Here is a 19,572-nt window from a genome sequence, read left to right as displayed (position 1 = left end):
GCACGATGTGTGACACTTTGACACAGCAATATAGACAACAACCAGCTCGGTGAAAATGTGGGTTTATGCCATTGTGCAAAGTTGACAAACACATTACACAAGCTGCCATACTGGTACATCTCAATAAATTATAATAGTGTCAAAAGCTTAATTTAGTTAAGTAGTTCAATTCAAAAATTGAAACTCATATTCTAGAGATGCACCACACACACTGAAATAGTTCATGATTTTTTATTCATGGTTAATTTGGTTTGTTAGCTTACAGCAAATGACAACTCCAAATTCTCTAATCTCTAGAAAATAGAACATAACGTAACAAACTATTGTGAAACAATGGAATTGATTTTGAATGTAGAATTTAGCCAGAAATGTTCCCTCTGAAAAGTATTTTCCCAAGTGTTTAATGACTACGTGTATGAGTACTGAAATCAATTGAGTTTGCATTGTGGGAATGGCGCGGATTGACGTCACGTATGCATGCTTACGTCAGGATTAGCAGCTAGCTTTGTGCGCAATCATGCAAATAGTTACATGGCGGGCTCTCTGGGCTTCCTTTATATTACAGTCTGGTTTAGCCAGTGTAGTGTTCTCAAGGATCAGTCTTGTACTGTGTTTCTTTTTTTATTCACTTTATTTACCACTTTAGCACTCAGCGAGCATCTATTCAACATGAAACTTCTTTCTTCTTTGTGTTCTTTTCTTCGCCTCTTTTTTGACGTAATATTTTACATCGTGCCCCCCAAGTGTTTCCGACGGAGATACCGCAGTTGGATAAAATTGTACCTTTATAACAAGATGACAAACTTGTTCTTCTTTTTTTAAATGAATGCCTTATGTTTTTGTTACTCACAATTAATACAAAGTTTAAGATGAAATCTATTTATATTTGTGTTAGAAATTGCCTCACTATAAATGTTTGGAGACAAGAAAATGCAATTTTCTGCTATATGCACGATGTGTATTTATGAAAAATACTGTTGATTATATAAAAGAGGAAACCGATTGGTTCGTTCATTATTGAGTGAATGTCTCATTTTCTCTTGTGTATTCCTAATTGCTCTTTAACCAAGCAAAAATATATTTTATCCTTACACTTGATTATTCCGATAGAATTGTCAGTAGAATAATCAATTACTAATTGCATCACTACTGGATGCAAATTCTTATTTGTGACAGGTCTTGTCTGTTTCATGTCACTTCAGAAACTGAGAAAAAGTAAGTCATAGCATAGAATTTTCATAGAATAAGTGAAAACCTACTATCAATTGGTTTTAAAGAGACAATAAACTTGGGATTTCCATGACAATATTAATATACAGTATGTATATGAGTGCCCATAGCATAGGTTCCTCGTTTTCCTCATTAGGACAGCCTGAAGCACATTGAAAGCTGAGTAATTCTCTGCAGTGTTGTCAATAAAAAGACTCATATTACGCACATTGAATTTAAAGCAATTGTATCAGCAACATATAGCTCAGTGTTAGGAACGTATACAGACATTTTTGGGAGCAAGTGCTCAAGCCAAAAATAGGACACCCATTGCCAAAACTATTCATACAATTTACAAAAAAAAAAATTGTGCATTGATTATACATTATGTATTCATTTCTGTTAGCATAATCAATAGAGTCAACAATATAACTTAACATGTTGAAGGTACAGTGGAGATAAAAAAGGCCACACACCCCTGTTCAAATGGCAGGGTTTTGTGAGCTACAAAAGTGGGACCGAGATAAATCATTTAAAAACTTTGGGGGGAAAAAAAACAAAACAATTATTTAACCTGTACTCTGTACAAATAAATCGAAAACAAAATACAATATTTTAGAGAGGGGAAGTAAAAATAAACAAGAGATAACATGGTTGCAGAAGTGCGTACACCCTCTTTTAAATGAGGATGTGGCTGTGTTTTGAATTAAGCAATCACATTCAAACTCATGTTAAATGGGAGTCAGCACATACCGGCCACCATTGAAAGTGCCTCGGGAAACCCCCAAATAAATCTCGTATGTTCTAGTAGGCGTTTCCAGACATTTTTATAGTCACATCTTACAACACATCAGGGGCATCTCTTTGTTCAAAGGTGTTCGTCAGAACAAGGGTACAAAACAATTCTTAAGCATCAATTTCATATATTATATGTATAATTCTCCCAATGATTCAAATAAATGCACGTCAGATATCAAAACACTTTGAGTGGAATTGAAGACACAGAGGATAATCTTTCATATTTTTAAAAATATTGATGAATGAAGAAAAAATGTGCGGCAGCTAAAAGTGCACTTTTTTTCATCCAGGGCAAAAGGGCAGGTGCTTGAGCACCAATAGGAGTTTCTTTGTGTGCACGTGCCTGCTCAAAGTAGCTTTGAAGTAATATTGCTCAGCAACTAATGATAAACAGCAGTACTAAACTTTTAGAATAAACTCTTTGTTGGACAAGCCCGAGTTAGCCATATCATACAGCGAAACCAACTGATTGTGCCTCTTGCCTATATGAATAGCAGCTCTATTTAGAAGTGACTCCACAGTTGTCCGCTGATCGTAAAACACGTCTGTGGCGTTTGAAGTCTCAAAACGGGTTGCATTCTCTTTTTTAGCAGGCTGGCGGCTGAACTCTTGTGACACACATTTCATTAAAGCCAAACTTGCCTGAGAATATTTTGTGCTTTTCAACACTTTGAACACACATTGCTCCATACCAGTTTGTCGCCTTTGTAGTAGTAGGTATTGTTTTTTTGTGTGAGCTATAAAAGAAGGTTTTATGCATTTGACTGATGGCCACAGACGCACACTCACATTCTACAACGATCCAGTAGTCTCTGCAAACGTTCCCACACATTTGCCTTCAAAAGAAGCTGCAGCATGGCTGCCATACCTATTGTCGGCCCCACCTGTGTTTGGGTGTTCCAACCGCTGCTGCTATTAGTGCAGCTGCTTGTCTATATGTAGCAGTATTTGCTCAGAGCTTTTAATGACAGCGCTATTCCTCTGATGTAATGTTTGTTGTTCTGTTTTGCTTCAGCACATGTCGACGGCGGCACTTGAACTTACGAGATTTGTTTTAGTGTGTTTTGCTGTTAAATGGCTTCCCAGTGTCTTGCCACTTGGCTTGTCCCATTAGTCCAACTTTAATCTGGCAGTTGCCATGAAACCAACACTTGTGTTTACATGCACACTTCCTGGCTTATTTCTTACTATCAAAGGTTTTAGCACACTGCTCCACAAAAACGATGAGTAGGAGGAAGATCTTGTCATTCATATGCAAATTGACGATAATGTCTTTTTTATCACCCAAAAGACCATCTTAAGGCATTTTCACTACTCCTTTCAGTTTTCAGTGTTTTGCTACCTCTTTTTTTTATCTTCTCTTACATCATAAATTATGGAGCAAAGTAAAGGAGAACTCCCACTTCAGATGTCCCATTGTAAGCCTCAGCCTTCTGCACTTTGAGATAGACATTCGATTAAGCATCCAGTTAAAATGGGAAATGGAAGCGAGGTTTTGGCCCGTGCACCTGCAGAGTGTAGGGGGGGTTAAGACGGAAAAGTAAGTCGAGAGTTGACGCCTTGCTCTGTATTCATAGGCAGAAAACCTGATTTGAGATCACTCACGCTAGACTTGCGGCAGACACATAGTGTCTGCTGGGAGAGATGAGCGAACAAACAGAGTGAGCTTTTTCTAGCTCAAGCTCTGCCTTATTCTCTTACCTATATATACATCTTTGTTTTTCTCATGTGGCCTTATTAAGGTATTGTTCTGTTCAAAAAGTTAAACTGCAAAAATTGCTCTACACAGCAGTAATTCTGTTTAGGTTTTGCTGTCCTACTTAATAAATGCCACAGTTTAATTTAAACCAAACCATGACAGAAACCCAAAGAAGAAGCAGTGGCTTTTTATGTGCCGCAGCATTTTTGTTCATTTCCAGAAGTTGATAAACATTTTATTTAACAACGACAACATATTTTCTTTTCAAGTTTGGGACTGTAGGTTTTGGGACTAAGTGTTTTGCGCTTGTTGAGATCTCAAGTGCAACACAATTTGACTATTTTATAGATAACATTGCCACATGCAGATGTTGTAAAACTAACCTGATAAAAATCAGCACACCGAAAGGCCACACACATCAGCGCATTGTCTTTTGTCACTTTGGGTTCTGTGTCCTTCATTTATCATTGCCCCTTTTGATGCTGTATAGCCTTTTTCTCAACCTCACCCAATGCCCTCACCCCTCACCTCTCTATCTTTCTGCTCTTAAATATTCCAAACCCTTCTTCCAACTCTCAAAGAGCGGCAAATGGGTTGGTGACTCCATGGCCATGTTAGTCTGTTGCTGTGCTTTTAGCCTAATGGAGAGACAGCTGCTCTGTCTCTGTCTCTCTCTCTCTCTCTCTCTCTCTCTCTCTCTCTCTCTCTCGCTCTCGCTCTCGCTCTCGCTCTCCACGACATGATGAGGCTTGTCACACCCACTCAGAAGTAATTCCATGGAGCAGTACACTGTATTAATATGCACAGTATTTTAGTTAAAAATGTAAAAAGGCACATTAGTGTGCAAGCTTTCTGTATTCGTTTTCAGGGCCTGTGTGCAGACAACATGAATATTTTGAGTTTATACAGTATGTAATCACCTTGGATAACCACTAAAAAATGGTGTAAAGTGAAAATAAATCAACATTAAACATTTTTGGCAAAAATCGCTCCCATAAGCCTAGCTAGAAGTACTTAGGAGTACACTATTTAATGTTGCTGTAATCTGCATAATGCTACAAATTTGGCAGTAAGTGGATGTGGGGTGCACTTTTAATTCTGATCTATATTTGGACACTTTTTAGAGTAAAGCAAATTTTCTCCATGTGCCATATGCCCTTTTGTGTTTCAAAGAATAAAAACATCCTACATCTTTCATGCATATTTCTGTTTAGCCTGCATCTCTGTGCGTGTGTGAGTTTCTCTGTGTGAATGCTGGATTGAGGTATAAGTAACAGTGTTAAGGGATGAGCCGGTTGTGGGGTCGTATCTTTTCAGATTAGAGAGCTTAGTCCCTTCGCTCTCTGTGTAATTAATGGGAGATGGAGCGAGAGAGGCAGATGAAGACAAAGCGGCAAAGAACAGGTTATGGGCACACACGCATAGACACCCTTAGCGGAAGAGGGACTGTATGTATTAAGAGAGTATGGGAGTGGACCATTGTGTGTGGAAGTTGCAGAAGGGAAGCCAAAACTATTACAGTGAACCCCCATTTATCACAGGGGACACGTTCCTGCGCGACCCGCAGAAAGTGAAAATCCGCAATATACAGAGATGCTTTGAAATTAGGAATCCAACCTACATCATACTGAAGTAACAAACAAAATGACCAAGGAGAGTAGTCATCTACCTGAATCATGCACCCCAAATTACATTTTTACAGTAAATGCCACATGCTAAATAACTGTGCTTGATACTTTACTTTTTTTTAGTATTAAAATAACATGCACCTAATAATATTTGGTTGTAATTGCCAAAAAACAATGGAGTGATCATGATGTTATGAGACCAGAATTTGATCGCACTTGATTTGCATTGCAGATAACGACTGCTTTTGTATTCCATGTGATACCTCATGTGATATTGACAGTTTTGGCATCCTCTTAGTTGATAAGACCGTCAGACAGGATCTCTTGTCATTCTTGTGGAATGTGTGAAGTGAAATGCAAATGTGCAAAAAAGAGAACAAAATGTCTTCTTTTTTTCAGTCAAGTAACTAGATTTGTTTTCTCAGCCACATAAGTCTGCATTCTAGTTTTGTGACAAGATTGGAATATGGATGAGGTGGCAGAGCGTGAGGAATGAAAGATGGATATGAAGGAGTGATTGAAGGAGGTGGCTAATCCGTCCATCTGTTACAAGAACAGGCAGCGAGTTTGCGATTGGAAGATGCTTCCTATGTGTGCGTGACAGCTGCAGGATAGGATTTAGCACTAGGATACAAATTCTCTCGTTTTTTCCTCCGGTTTAACAAATGTTGAGATTGCTGAAAGTTGGAGACGGAGGTGAGGAAGATGAGAGATGACAGAAAATTTTAATTTTATTTAAATTAATCATATGTATGTACATAATGACAAAGAAATAGACTAAAGTAACTTCCCTCTTTCTTAGGATTTGAAATAAACCGTGTGGTATGTCAGCTAAAGGACTCTGAAGCCACTGAACTTTAAATTCCTCTCAGTGGGCCTGGCAATGTGATGTAGATAAAAGCGCAATATAAAAAAATCACCAAAATTTTTTTGTTTACCAAAACAAAACATTTAAATCAGATTTGAATTTATGGCGCATATGCCCATTGTGGTCCAACATCTTATCTTTGCTACTTTTGTGTGTACAATCTGTGTGACTGCACCAACATTCTGAAGATGATGCTCAACGAGGTGGACACGGGTACGAGCAGTTTTGACAGTGATCTGTTAGCACTGTGGCAGCTAATCCATAAACTTGGTCAACCGCACACTTAAGATCACGCTCAAAACACACATTCACACAAACACACAGTACATGAATACACACAGACATTTCCTTCCTATTGACCCTGGACCTTTAAAGAAAACAACTTGATCAACTGAGCAGAAGCTGCTGTCATTCAAGAGTTCCTGAGCACCCGCCCCTTTGTTGCTTCCCATTACTCTTGACTTTCACCAGGTCGATATCTATTTAGTCGTCACTCAACTACACATGAACGGAAGGCTCAGCGGTGACAGGCTGCAATGTAAAAGTCCAATGATGAACACAGAGAAAGCAGAGAGGAAAAGGAACATGAAGGAGGTTAAAACTAAGTGGAAGAGATTGTAAGATGGTAAAAACACTCAAAAAGAGGACGAGCATCCTCATCAGACAGCCACACACATGCGCACACACACACACACACACACACACACACACACACACCCTAGCTTTGATCTGTCTGGTATCACACTGTGCCCGACGCCTTGACATAAATAGAGCAATCCCGCTGTGCTGTGTGTGTGTCTTGTGGCAAGAGCACCACTGTGGCCTATGTCGCTACTTAGGTCAAACTGAGGCCAAGTGACAGAAATGTGTAAATATAAAATAAGTCATTGCAAAATGTCTACATTGAGTCGGTGTTCTAGTTGACCCACCCGACTGAATGGCTTTCTGTCTCCACATGTGCTCTGTGATTGACTGCCGAACAATCCGGGGTGTCGTCTGCCTTTTGCCCAAAATCAGCTGAGATGGGACATGGCAATCGGTAAAGAAAGTGGATGGATGAGTGTCTACATTGAGGTTAAATTTGCATAGCGACTGCACAACCATATTCCGTTGTCAGGACACATACAGGTTAGTTTAAAACAGGTAAAATACAATTGCCAACTTTTCCTTAGGCACAATATGAAAGGACTTCATGATTTTTTGTTTGTTTGTTTTTTTTTTTTTTTTTTTCATTTTCATAAGTTAATAAGATACATAATTGAAAACAGCTGGTTTAGGTGATACACATATCATTATTTTTTATTTTTTTAAATTAATTTTTTAAATTATAATTTATTCCGTCTTCTCTAATAAAAAAATAAAAATAAATTAGTGTAGTATTGGATGTCACTAATCTGTACAAGTATATTTAATGTTGTGACCAATCGTGAAATCGTTCATTTATAGTAATCATAGAACATAGGTATGTTATTATATTACTATTGTTATCCTTAACAGGTGAAACCTGGTGCTACTTGTGTGTAGAAGCTAAAGTACATGACACAGAGCGCCATGCAAGCCATAATAGAATGTTGCCTGAAGACGAGTACATAGCCTCATTAAAGAACACCCTCACACACACCACAGCATTCACTCGATGACCCCCAGTCCCACATTGTGGCATCCACAAAAACAAAAACAGCAACCGCAGACATAAGTGGGTCAGGCTAACCAGCTCGGTCTTACCCACATTCGTCATACGCAAACAGGAAATGTGCATTCATGAATTTTCTAGCACAAACTGCATACGCGTCCTATAATAAGTAATAGGCAACTGTATGATTGTCTGTATTGTTTTTGTCCTTTCCCTCAAGCACATGCTTTCACAGAAAACATCTAGACATTTGATCTTCAAATTCCTTTTATTCTTGCAAGATATGAGCGCATGTTTAAATCCAATTTCATGCAGCAGAAATACACGCATGTGCGTTTGTGTGTGCGCGTGCGCGTGTGTGTGACCCCCATATGCAAACACCTGTCGCTGGTCGCAGTTGAAAGAATGATTGATGAGCGTTTGGGCTCTTTTACATAGCAGCTCTATGATATATGAGCAATGGCTGATGGAACACCCCCAGGTAATGTATTGCTGAGGCACTGCAAGGGAAAATGTCTTATTTATTTATTTACAGCAACAAATCAATAGGCCAAAGTTGCATATGAGAATGATTTTCCAACACTCTGCCTATTGAATACAGCGGTGTCAACATGTCTGAGAATGAAAAAGGAAAACTTGGATGATTTATTGCTGTACATACTGTAAACTGAGTCATTATGACTAAGTCGCAAAAGCTCAGGTTGATTCGACGTGTGAATGTTGTTAAAATACAATGAATCAGAAGAAGCGCCTGCCACTATCATGGTAGTGTTTTATTTAGTCAGTTTGCTCTCATTTTACTGTCATTGGATAGCATGTTTCTTCTGTGGTTGTTCACTGTGATCATTGAGAACGTTTCTATTCGTTAATGGTTGTCTGTTATCATCTGTTAGGTTTGACTACCAGGAGCTGCTCCACAATTCCACCTTTTGTTTGGTGCCTAGAGGTCGACGCCTGGGCTCCTTCCGCTTCCTTGAGTCCTTGCAGGTAAATAAATGTGAAAAATATATCACACATTACAAAGCAATAGTCATAAGTAATGTGTACATTCTGTGTTATATTTCGGGCATTATTTACTAAGGTTTGCGCACACAAACAGATGTGGAAGGTGATTTACTAAATGGGAATACCCGGGATTGCAGATACCAAACGGGCAAAATAACCTTTTATATTTTGAGAGTATGTATCTACCCAAAGTAGATGCATATTAATCGTGGCCAGAAGGAGGTGAAGGCAAAATGAGGTGATGGGGAGAACACATATTTTCCGCTCTTGTAAACATTTTTGAAATGCCCAAAACAAACATTATCAAGTTTGTCTATTTAGCAATGCAAATTTGGAGCTTCTGGAATAATCTAAAGACAGACTTGGAGCAAGCCACAAGAATACGTCCCGCCAAATCACTTAGGACAAAACTTAAATTCTGCATTTCCTTGTGTCTAGATCATTTTAATGCACTGTGACAATTGGTCCTGGCCTTTCCCAGAGGAGTTTTAAACGTAATGTTATGGAGGATGGACTGTTACATCCATTTCGCATATACTTGGGATGAGTTAAATAAAACAAAACATGACTTTTACGCTATTGTTGGCTTTCCCAAAACTATCAGAACAATCACTTTCTTTTGTCTGATCGCCTCCTCCACTAACACTATCAATTCCATCACCTTAAACTTCATTTTGTGCTCGCAGTGCTCTTCCAAATTTTCCATCAGCGATACCTAAAGTGCAAACCCCATTTAAATAGGGTGGTCTCCACCACTTTTATACCTTTGACTGGTTGTCTTAGTAGATGACATACAACATGACCACCAAAAGTATGCGCAAACTGTTAAAATGAAGACTCTATTTAGCACCCAAACTTTGGTATTTTAGTAAATCAGCCCCTTAGTGTTTTTAGGCGCTATCTGTGCCTGCCTTTATTATAACTGGCACTTTAAATGTAAACTATGCATCTGCATTTAAATGAAGTGTAAATGTGCAAAACTAATCCATAGCAGAATTTTGCATGTGGTTTTTAAAATATTTGCGAGCACAGAAAACGTTTTTCTCAGTTGGACTGCAAGGCACCAGTGCTCAGCTGTGCAAATACCTGTGGTTGCAAGGGTTCACCATGAACACAAACATATTTAATACCATTGTGTTTGTTTTATTATCGTTAGTGTTGGAAGTAATCTTCATGCACACCAGATGATGTTGAAATGTATTAAAATTGTTCCTAACAGCAGTGAGCATTGTAAGCAAAGACTATTAGTGACACATATCAGGCGTTAGAGCTGAAGAGTCACGATTCAAGTGCCACTGCAGACAAATGAAAATGTCAGCTGTAGTTGTAGGAATACTAGTCTGCTTCCTGACTACTCCCGAAGGCACCTATCACACTGCCCCTTACTCAAGAGGTGCAGCACTCAGTGTATCCCTTTCACAGCAACACAATTATACAACAGAGTGTGAGTTGAATTTCCCCATGAGGGATTATGATGATGTAGTGGTAGATTTGTCTGATTTCTGGCATACATTAATCCCTCGTTTATCGTGAGGATTACATTCAAGTGTTTCTGTATGTTATTTATATAAATATAAAAGTTTCATTTATGCAATTCAGTGCCAACAAGTGATACTTTAGAGAGGTGCAGGTATTCTAATTGTCTACTTGAGGTCGCCATCCACACACTACACGAGACATGTACACAAAAAGTGTGTGTACTCTGCTTGAGTGACGTGAATGCCAATCATGAGAACATGATGCGTATGTGCTCGTTCATGCCTTAAGCATTAGGAACTGTGCCTCACCGTGACGTTCTTGTGATGTAGTCAGTGCAAAGCATTGGGGGAAGTACTGTAGGCTTGGCAGATTCTGCTGCTTCCCATAATTCTTTGTGGTGATGTTTTAACTCCAGTAATGAAGTTGTAGAAAATCAAGCTAAACGTTCTTTACTTGCATTTGTTCCTGTCCATATTGTTATGAGTGTGCGCATTAGCTATACGTCAGGCTAAGGTTGGTATCTCTGGCTCTGGCTTGTGTGTGAAACAGTGACTTTCTGGTCATGTTCTTTATATCCTCAAGCAATTTGGTGACTTACCAATGTATACGTTGAGATTAGTCAATAATGTTTCTTGTTTTGTTTTGTTGTTTTGCAAAGAACAAAAGCCCTTTATATTTGTCCTTTATATGAGTCATTGCTGCAATGTTAAAATCAAATAAAGAAATAAAGGTAACTGTACCAGAGCTTTGCAGGTGAGTAACTATACTACATTGATCAATAGTAGAAAAGAAAATGCACTGACTCCACAGTAATTGAACTGCGATATAAAAAGGGGTTTCTGGATATGGTACTGCCAGTCCCAGATCCCGATTGCCATCGGAAAAATAGTTGGTTTCAGCCTCTACCTCTGTATCCAATGCTTTCCTGCTAAGTCTTTCTCAAAACACGCCGGTTCGAAGTGATCAGCACAGTTTGGAATGCTTGCAAGCCACCCATAGCTGACCACGTTTCTTCCCCTGTCGATTGACTTTGCCTATCCGCTGGTCACGTATTCCTTTTTCACTTGGAAAGCCAAAAAAAACTCTTGCCACTCCCTGAACCATTTGTACAGCCAAATACCACACAATAAACCATCGTGACATCGTTAAATCATACGACAACAAATATACCAGGGCGGGAACAACAGCAGCACACAACTCCGAATAAACAGGCTGTTTGGCTCGTGTGACGTCACAGCGCCGGAAAGAGACGAAGACCGGAAGGCGCATTCTGCATCATATTTCTCAATTTAACTGCTGTATGTCTGCTATATAATCACTTCGAAATGGCAGATGTGGTTTGTAAAGGGGTTCTCGAGTTATCAAGAAAATTTTTAAAATCTTTGTCCTTTGACCTTTAATGGTTACATCTGCAAATGGTCTGTCCAAATCAGTGCACTGTGTTGTGTGGAAATGTGGCCTTCAAATTGAAATGAGCCCATAAACAAGCGCTGACGCATACACGACGTTAACACCGTCGTCATATGTTGATGTCCATAGAGGAATATGTGCACTGACTGTAGTGAAACCGCATAGAGTGGACTGAGTGAGTTCAAATGTGGATGCTGCAGTTCTCCCTCTGCCACCCAAGTCGATGTTCTCGCACCCGAACAGGAAACAGTAGTGGCTGTTTTTAGATTTGCTTATTGCTGAGCTCCCCTGGCTGCTGCTGCACTCCCTTGGCCCCACTGTGAGCGTGTGTGTGTGTGTGTGTGCGTGCGCGCATGTGTATGTGTATGTGTGTGTGCGTGTGTGAGAGAGATTGAGGCTGAATGGACAAATCTGCACACAACCCACAGGGCTTGGCACCATCTACTGCTCCTTCTGTCTCGCCTTTCTGTCGTCTCGTTTTCTCTTCTCCACTCACACTACTTTTTGAGATTGTTTTTGTTTTGTTTTTTTTCTTCATTTTAGTACCAGCTGAGCCCACAAAGAACTGGCAATTACCAATGCGGTTAGACATGTAACGGCATCTTTCCAAAATATACGCGAACAATCCAACGCCCACGTACAGTACAGTAAGTGTGCTCCCATCTAAAAACAGCTACACAACACAGTCATGTAACACACACTCCAGTTTGGCTGGAGTGGGGTGTTTGGACACTTCCCCCTTGGGTCAGAGGACTCACGCAAGCCCCTGGCTTCCATTCCATTTTAGAGGACCTGGATTGGATTTGGATTATCACTGCAACCTTGTAACCTGGGGCTGTCTCTGGCACACGCTCACACATATACGCAACTATTCCCATTTGTTAGACTGTCCTTCAGCAGCTCTATTCTCGGACAAAATACACGTGGGAGACCCTGGGGGAAGGCCAGAGAGAGTGTTTGATCGACACTACTTTGGCTGCTGTTGCTGTTTTCTGGTGCTTTAACTAAGCAATAAAAGCATGTGACCTAAAAAAGTCTGCAGACCACACTGAGGAGGAGGAGGAGGATCGGACAGAAATAAAAAGAGTACGTGAAGAGATTGAAAATGATTGACAAACATGAACCCAGGGCGTAATGGGGAGACCAGAGGAGGGCTGGGAAGGTGAAAAAAGCAGAGCAACATCAAAAAAACTGTCAGTGAGTCAGACAGATGAGGCAACATCAGAAGTCATCTCCAATAAAGCACAACTCCTTCGTGCATCAACCGACTCCTTCTTATTCCGTACCAGCTCCCTCCTGGTTAACATCCCCTGAGTGGTTGTTGCTCATTTGCACACTTAAGAGTCAGCACCACACTGTCAACATGGTCAGCCACGTTTTCTTTCGCGTGAGTTGGAAGTCCCTAAACAAAACCTGCAGGGCGTCATGGGAATGAAAGAAGAAAAAAAAAAAAAAAAAAAAAAAAAAAAAGTAGTTATTACTCACACCGATGTCGCTCTTGGGGTCACACACTGTCAGCTGCAAGTAAACATGCAGAGTATGTTCATGGGTCAATAAATAGCTGATTACTTCTGGAATGACTAATATGTTGTTCACCAAATGTGTCATTCCATCAGACGCAGTGGTGACTTTGAATTTGTCATGGGGGAGTTGAAGTTTACTGTAGAATTGGCGCATGAAGCAAAAGAGAATTAAACATTGTAGTCTACTATTTAAACACCAAAATGTTCAACCAAATCATATAATTTCTTTTAATGAAAGTCTGCTATCTTAATGCTAACATATCGTCACTGTCGGACAGAAAACACATATGTCCAAATATAGTAAATTTCATATTTTTTCACAAATTTATACGAATTGTCAGACCCTGTTATTTTTTACAAATGAATAAACAATCTAAAGTGTTGAAAATAGCTTGAGAAGAAATATATGAACTCTCTTCAACACTTCTACTGTATGAGAAGTGGCGTATAACTCCACCTCTTCTTGACTTCTCGAGAGTTTTATGACATTGTTGCCTCAAGATTGAAAGTCCATCCATCCATCCATTTTCTAAGCCGCTTCTCCTCACTAGGGTCGGGGGCGTGCTGGAGCCTATCCCAGCTGTCATCGGGCACGAGGCGGGGTACACCCTGAACTGGTTGCCAGCCAATCGCAGGGCGCATGCAAACAAACAACCATTCGCACTCACAGTCACACCTAGGGGCAATTTTAGAGTCTCCAATTTATGCATGTTTTTGGGATGTGGGAGGAAACCGGAGTGCCCGGAGAATACCCACGCAGGCCCGGGGAGAACATGCAAACTGCACACAGGCGGGGCCGGGGATTGAACCCGGGTCCTCAGAACTGTGAGGCAGACGCTCTAACCATTCGTCAACCGTGCCACAGATTGAAAGTTGATTTTCTTTTTTTAGACAAAAGCGAGTGAAAGTAGTCGCTATATTTGAGTAGGCTGCTTTGGTAAAAATCGACAGCTATAATGTTTCCTTGCAGCCACAAAGATAGGTTTGCGTGCAGATCATTTACTGCCTATTACAATGTCTAATCAGGTCATTGGTGGTGGTTGTTTTTGTTTTGTTTTTTAATTACATCACTCATGGCTCTTAGACATTAGAAATAGAGTTTGGGAAGATGGTGTAACCACAGTTGTTAGCTGTATATAGCAGGGGGTTAACTGTTTCACATGTTGTCCGGTATGGGTGTAATGTGATCAGCACAGCATCGGTTTATCAGTTCTCACTATTATATCATTTATTCAGGCGGCGTGTATACCGGTGTTGCTGAGCAACGGTTGGGAGCTGCCATTTTCGGACGTCATACAATGGAACCAGGCTGTCATCGAAGGGGATGAGAGACTGCTGTTACAGGTAATGCTAAAAAGACAAAATGATTCACACAGTTGTGTAATCATGATGGTTCAAATGGCAACGTATACGTACTTGTACTTGTGTTATAAAGTAGTAGATTGGTAGGAGGGTTGTAAGCCAGACGTGTGGACTCGAGTCATTGGTGGCCGTTCATTATTCAGTGAAATGTCTAAGCTTCTCTTGTGTATTTATAATTGATTTTTGACCAAGCAAAAATATACTTTATATTTTTAGGACTTTCATGTCTCGACTTGAGACTTGACTCGGAACTTGAGGGCAAAGATTTCAGACTTACTTGTGACTTGCAAAACAATGACCTCTGGTGGAAGACAATTGTGATGATGCAATTCAAGTTATCATTATTACAGGAAGTCCTCGAGTTACAACGTACTCGACCTACGACGTTTCGACTTTACGACGCCCGCGCCTCGTCCGCCATTTTGTCCCCAGCACCTTAGTGTTTCTGCTTAGCTAGTGCATAGTGCTTGTATGTCTTTGTGCGCCGGGAGTATCTTTGCCTTTTTCGCCCTCCTTTTTTCACACTCAGCAGTAATGGTAAGTACAGCATCTTATTTTTTTATTTTAATATATTTTAGTTTCTTTACACGAAATGTTAACCTTTCCTGCTACGGTCACCAGATCGTGATCAGCAGACGCTTTCTCTAGGGCCGAGGTTGTCCTTCTCGGGGTGAACTCCCTTCTCTTGTTGCACAGCTGAGCTGGGTGACGGCAACAATAAAGGCACGAAGCACCGATTTGCTGCTTTAATGGCTTTATTAGCTCCTCTGCACGTTCAACGTCAACGGGTCCTCCGCTAATCGCTACTCTTCCCCGGTCGCCGTCACTACACTTGCCACTGTACACACTCGCACCGGCGCGCACTCCTTCCTCCTTCGCAGTCCCGCCGGACGACGCCTGCGCTGTCCCGTCTCACTCACACATCGACGCACACGCCCACACACACTGAGCTTGCTATCGCAATCACATGGGACAATACCCGTAACAGAAGTATTTCGATGTAAATTTCGACTTTAACGGTGAAATCCGACTTACGCGCACATTGGGGTTACGTCGCCAGCGTAGGAACGGAACTCGTTCGTAAATCGAGGACTTCCTGTACTCCTATAATACGTCGCCTTATAACAGACCAGTGTACTGTCGAAATAATTTGTAATTATCTGTTATTTTGTGTCCAAATGTGTTGTTATTTGTGGGGAAAATAATACATTGTGACAAGCAATCTTGTGAAGTACATTGCATTGTCTTTTTTACGTCCAAGGTACGTGTATATACGTAGGAGATTACGCGTGGATTTGATTTGAATGGATCTGCTTTGTATAACGAAGCAGTTCTAACGACTTTATACAAAGCCTGCAGCTGCCTTACCTGTCTCAAATGGTGTAGCTGGGTGGGAAGCTGCTGTGTGATTAACTATAGAGGTCTTAATCCAGATCTGACTCAAAAGCATCGTCTTGCATGTCCCCTTGCCTCTTATTACACGCGTAAACAGAATGAACGATCAAAGCCCGTGCCCTCTCAACAAGCGGCTTTATCGCCCAAATGATATTTTCCCTTGTGGCTTGGACCGCTTCCAAGTTGTGGACATGAAATGGAGCTGTGCACGGGAACCCAAACAAGACCAAAAGAGGTCTGATGAGAGCAGACGTGTTTAATTGGGTTCCAATTACTGTACATAGAAGAGCCTGAGCTCGTCAGTGGCATTGCACATCGTCCTATCACACAACAATATTGACACTGACGCTGTGATCTCAGGCAAAAGAGTGTGACACTTTTGCACACGAGGCCGATTGAGGTGAGGCGAATCTGTGAAAAGTACACCTTTCAAAGGAAATTGTCACTTCTCATTTGTGAACTCTTTTCTCTTTAGGTGCCATCCACAGTGAGAGCAGTCGGAAATGAGCGAGTCTTGGCTCTCAGGCAGAGAACACAGATGTTGTGGGAAGCCTACTTTTCTTCTGTGGACAAGATAGTCCTCACCACACTGGAGGTAAACTGCTTCTTTGACTCTGGAAACAAGGGGAGATAATAGGCTATATGATGACGGCAGAAATGCTGGCTGCTGGTCAAGCCGACGGTACTGGGAGAAGAAAATGTATTTCTTTTGATATTTGATGATGAATCATGACAGAAAAACATAAATGCTAAATTAATACAAAGTTGAACTTAAATGAACACTGCATTTCACTTTAGTAGACTGTATTATCTGTGATTGGCTGGCAAACTCTCCAAGGCGCCGCTTGCCAGAAGTCAATTTAAATAGGCTCCAGCTCACCCATGACCTTCATTCTTTTCAACTGTTTATTTCAAACTCAAGGTTTGTAAAATATGCACATAGAAAGGAAAGAAAATCTAATCAAACACTGACAAATACTGCTACAATAGCTCAAGTGTTAGTGTTCCTTTGTATAATAACTCAACAAATCTATAGTCATTACAATTTAGAATTAAAATTAGGTAAACAAAACAATTAAAAAGATGGCATGAATGCTGACCCCAAATGCTGTATGGGCAGTAACTGTTTTTTTGTTGTTGTTGTTGTTTGTTTTGTTTTCTTAAACTTCTTGTGGCTGCTTTGTACCAAGTTTAAACATTAAAGTATTTGAACTTGTGAGCAGTCAGCCTCCCTGCCACCATGCAATTGCGTAAAGGAATGCATCGTATCTTCTCATTTGCAGTGAAAATGTCTGCAAAAAGAAACAACCCAACTGCTGTGAAAACATAGATTTTCGTTTGCAGTCATGCACACTAAAACCTCTCTGCTGTTTACTGCCTGTGATTGCTTCTTTTAGAAAAGCTTTCCTGGGAGAGATTTCCATTTAAATCAAACGACCCCCTGTTATTATTATAGAGTTGGATTCCGATCAGTGCTGTCAAGTCCTAAATTTCTTTTCCTGTTTGACTTTGTTCTTGCTTTTTAGGTGTGGAGCACATTTTCAAAGCAGCTCACACCTGACGCGCCTGCAGTCTCAAAGACCCCTTTAATGTACATGACATGCTTTATCATTATGTTACAAATTTAAGTCAGAACACGCCGGCCTCTCTCTCTCTCACTTTAATCATCCAGTAGAAATGACACTTTTAATCTGGGCCTACTTGGCTACAGCTTCCTTCTCTGAATCCGTAGTAACCTGGACAAGACACATTGGTTATTTTTGTTTTAGCGCAGACAGCAAATAGAGGATTTTTCTCAGAATTTCGATGTGACCACACAGTGAGCAGTGCATGTTTCCTTTGCACTTGCATGTTTATAAAAGCAAAGTCTGGTTGCCTACAGTGTGTTTGCTGCTGGGGATTTATGCTTGAGATAATAAAGCAAAGGTTCTGGAGGTTTGCGATAAGCTGCTTATATACATACAGCAAGCTGAGGGGGAACCTCTCCCCAGGGGAGACAGCTGTGCTGTCAGCCTGAGGTCAGTGAAGCGCAGGGCGACGTGGTGGGATGCCACAGTCGCCGTCTCACACTACCCCCCCTGTTGGTGCACATGAGAAGTGCGGTACGGAGAATGGATCATAGAGTGCTGCTGTTGCGTAAACACAAACAGAAAGTGAAATATCGCATGCAGGCTAGTTCATCCCGAAAAATGTATTTGTAGTTCACACTATAATGCACACCATAGACATACATCTTTTTTATTTCTATTGGTGGGCAGTGGTGGAAAATAGCATGTGCGAAGTACACACAGGGCGGCACTTTGGGGGAATCAAAGATCTATAATCGAAGTTGGTCCGGTCGCATGCGATAATACTGCCTTGTTCAAAACAGAATGTCCTGAACTGAAATAAAATTGCATTTCCATTTCCGCAGAAATTCAAATAAATAGTAGAATAAAAGACAACTTGACCCGTTCTCAATTAAAAAACAAACATATGTATTGTACATTGTATCACTGAATGATGCTGTCCAGAGTAGTTAGTTAGTAGTAGGCTTGTGTGGATGTAGTGCAACGTCTTACAGTTACCGTAATGTTGTTCTCTAGCGATGCAGAAAGTCGACGAGACTGAATCAACAGCACCTCTGCTGGTTTCAGCAAAGTGGTGCACTCCACTTTTCCTCAATTGTTAAACGAATGAATGAATTATGTTGTATCTTGATCTTACTATGACAATGAACGATAGTTTCCCATTTCTTCCTCCCCAGATCATTAAGGATCGTGTATTTTCGCACATATCAAGGAACAAATACATGTGGAACTCCCTACCCGGAGGTCTACTTGTCCTGCCAGAATATTCCACTCACCTTGCACATTTCCCTTTCTACTACTTGGGGTTAGGTAAACAACACTCTTCATTTAATTTCTGTAGCAGATATTACTTGTACTCTTGTAAATGTGAGGACTGTGATGGTCGAAAATAGAAATCTGCCCTCCTTTTGGCGATTATAATCATGTGCTTGTTCTTATCTGTGAGGGTTGGGAATTAGTTTTACAAAAGCTCTTTTAAGATGTATTAGATGATTTCAACAATTATTTAAAAGTCTGATGCCAAGATTCTAAAAAGGTTTGAACATCTAATGTTATAATAGTTCTACTATGTATGATGCTTCAATCTGATCTCTTTGACAAGCGGGCTATTGTAGATATGTTGCAAAGTGCAGGACGTACGAATATATGTTGTTGTTGTTTTTTTCTCACTCAAGGCATTAGTCCAAATCAGGAGTTCACGGCTATCATCCATGCCATCTCTCCGTTGGTGTCCCAGTCTCAGCCAATCATGAAATTGCTTCAGGTGGTCTCCAAGTCAAAGTATTGCTCACAAGTAAGTAGCTTTTACCATAAATGCACTATATATGAATATATTAAAAACATAATTTTTATATATATATATATATATATATATATATATATACATATGAAAAATGTACTTGAAAAAAAGGATTTAGGTTAAGTACCAGTGTTGTTAATTTAGTGCACACATAGCATAAAGTTGTTTACATTTCTTAAGTACTCTTTATCAGC

General features: G+C 40.3%; 1 protein-coding gene across 1 annotated transcript in view; it reads left to right on the top strand.

The window, feature by feature from the left end:
* Positions 1 to 19,572, top strand: part of ext1c (exostoses (multiple) 1c) — a 72,459-nt gene that overhangs the window by 47,542 nt on the left and 5,345 nt on the right. Inside the window, exons 3-7 of the mRNA XM_061665237.1 lie at positions 8,729 to 8,822; positions 14,489 to 14,596; positions 16,485 to 16,604; positions 18,756 to 18,888; positions 19,254 to 19,372. Coding sequence (XP_061521221.1) covers positions 8,729 to 8,822; positions 14,489 to 14,596; positions 16,485 to 16,604; positions 18,756 to 18,888; positions 19,254 to 19,372 — 574 coding nt within the window. The remainder of the gene's footprint in view (positions 1 to 8,728; positions 8,823 to 14,488; positions 14,597 to 16,484; positions 16,605 to 18,755; positions 18,889 to 19,253; positions 19,373 to 19,572) is intronic.

Source organism: Phycodurus eques, chromosome 20 (genome assembly GCF_024500275.1).
Source record: "Phycodurus eques isolate BA_2022a chromosome 20, UOR_Pequ_1.1, whole genome shotgun sequence".
Classification (NCBI taxonomy): domain Eukaryota; kingdom Metazoa; phylum Chordata; class Actinopteri; order Syngnathiformes; family Syngnathidae; genus Phycodurus; species Phycodurus eques.
Note: the sequence above shows the minus strand (reverse complement) of the source record. Positions and strands in the feature narration are given on the sequence as shown.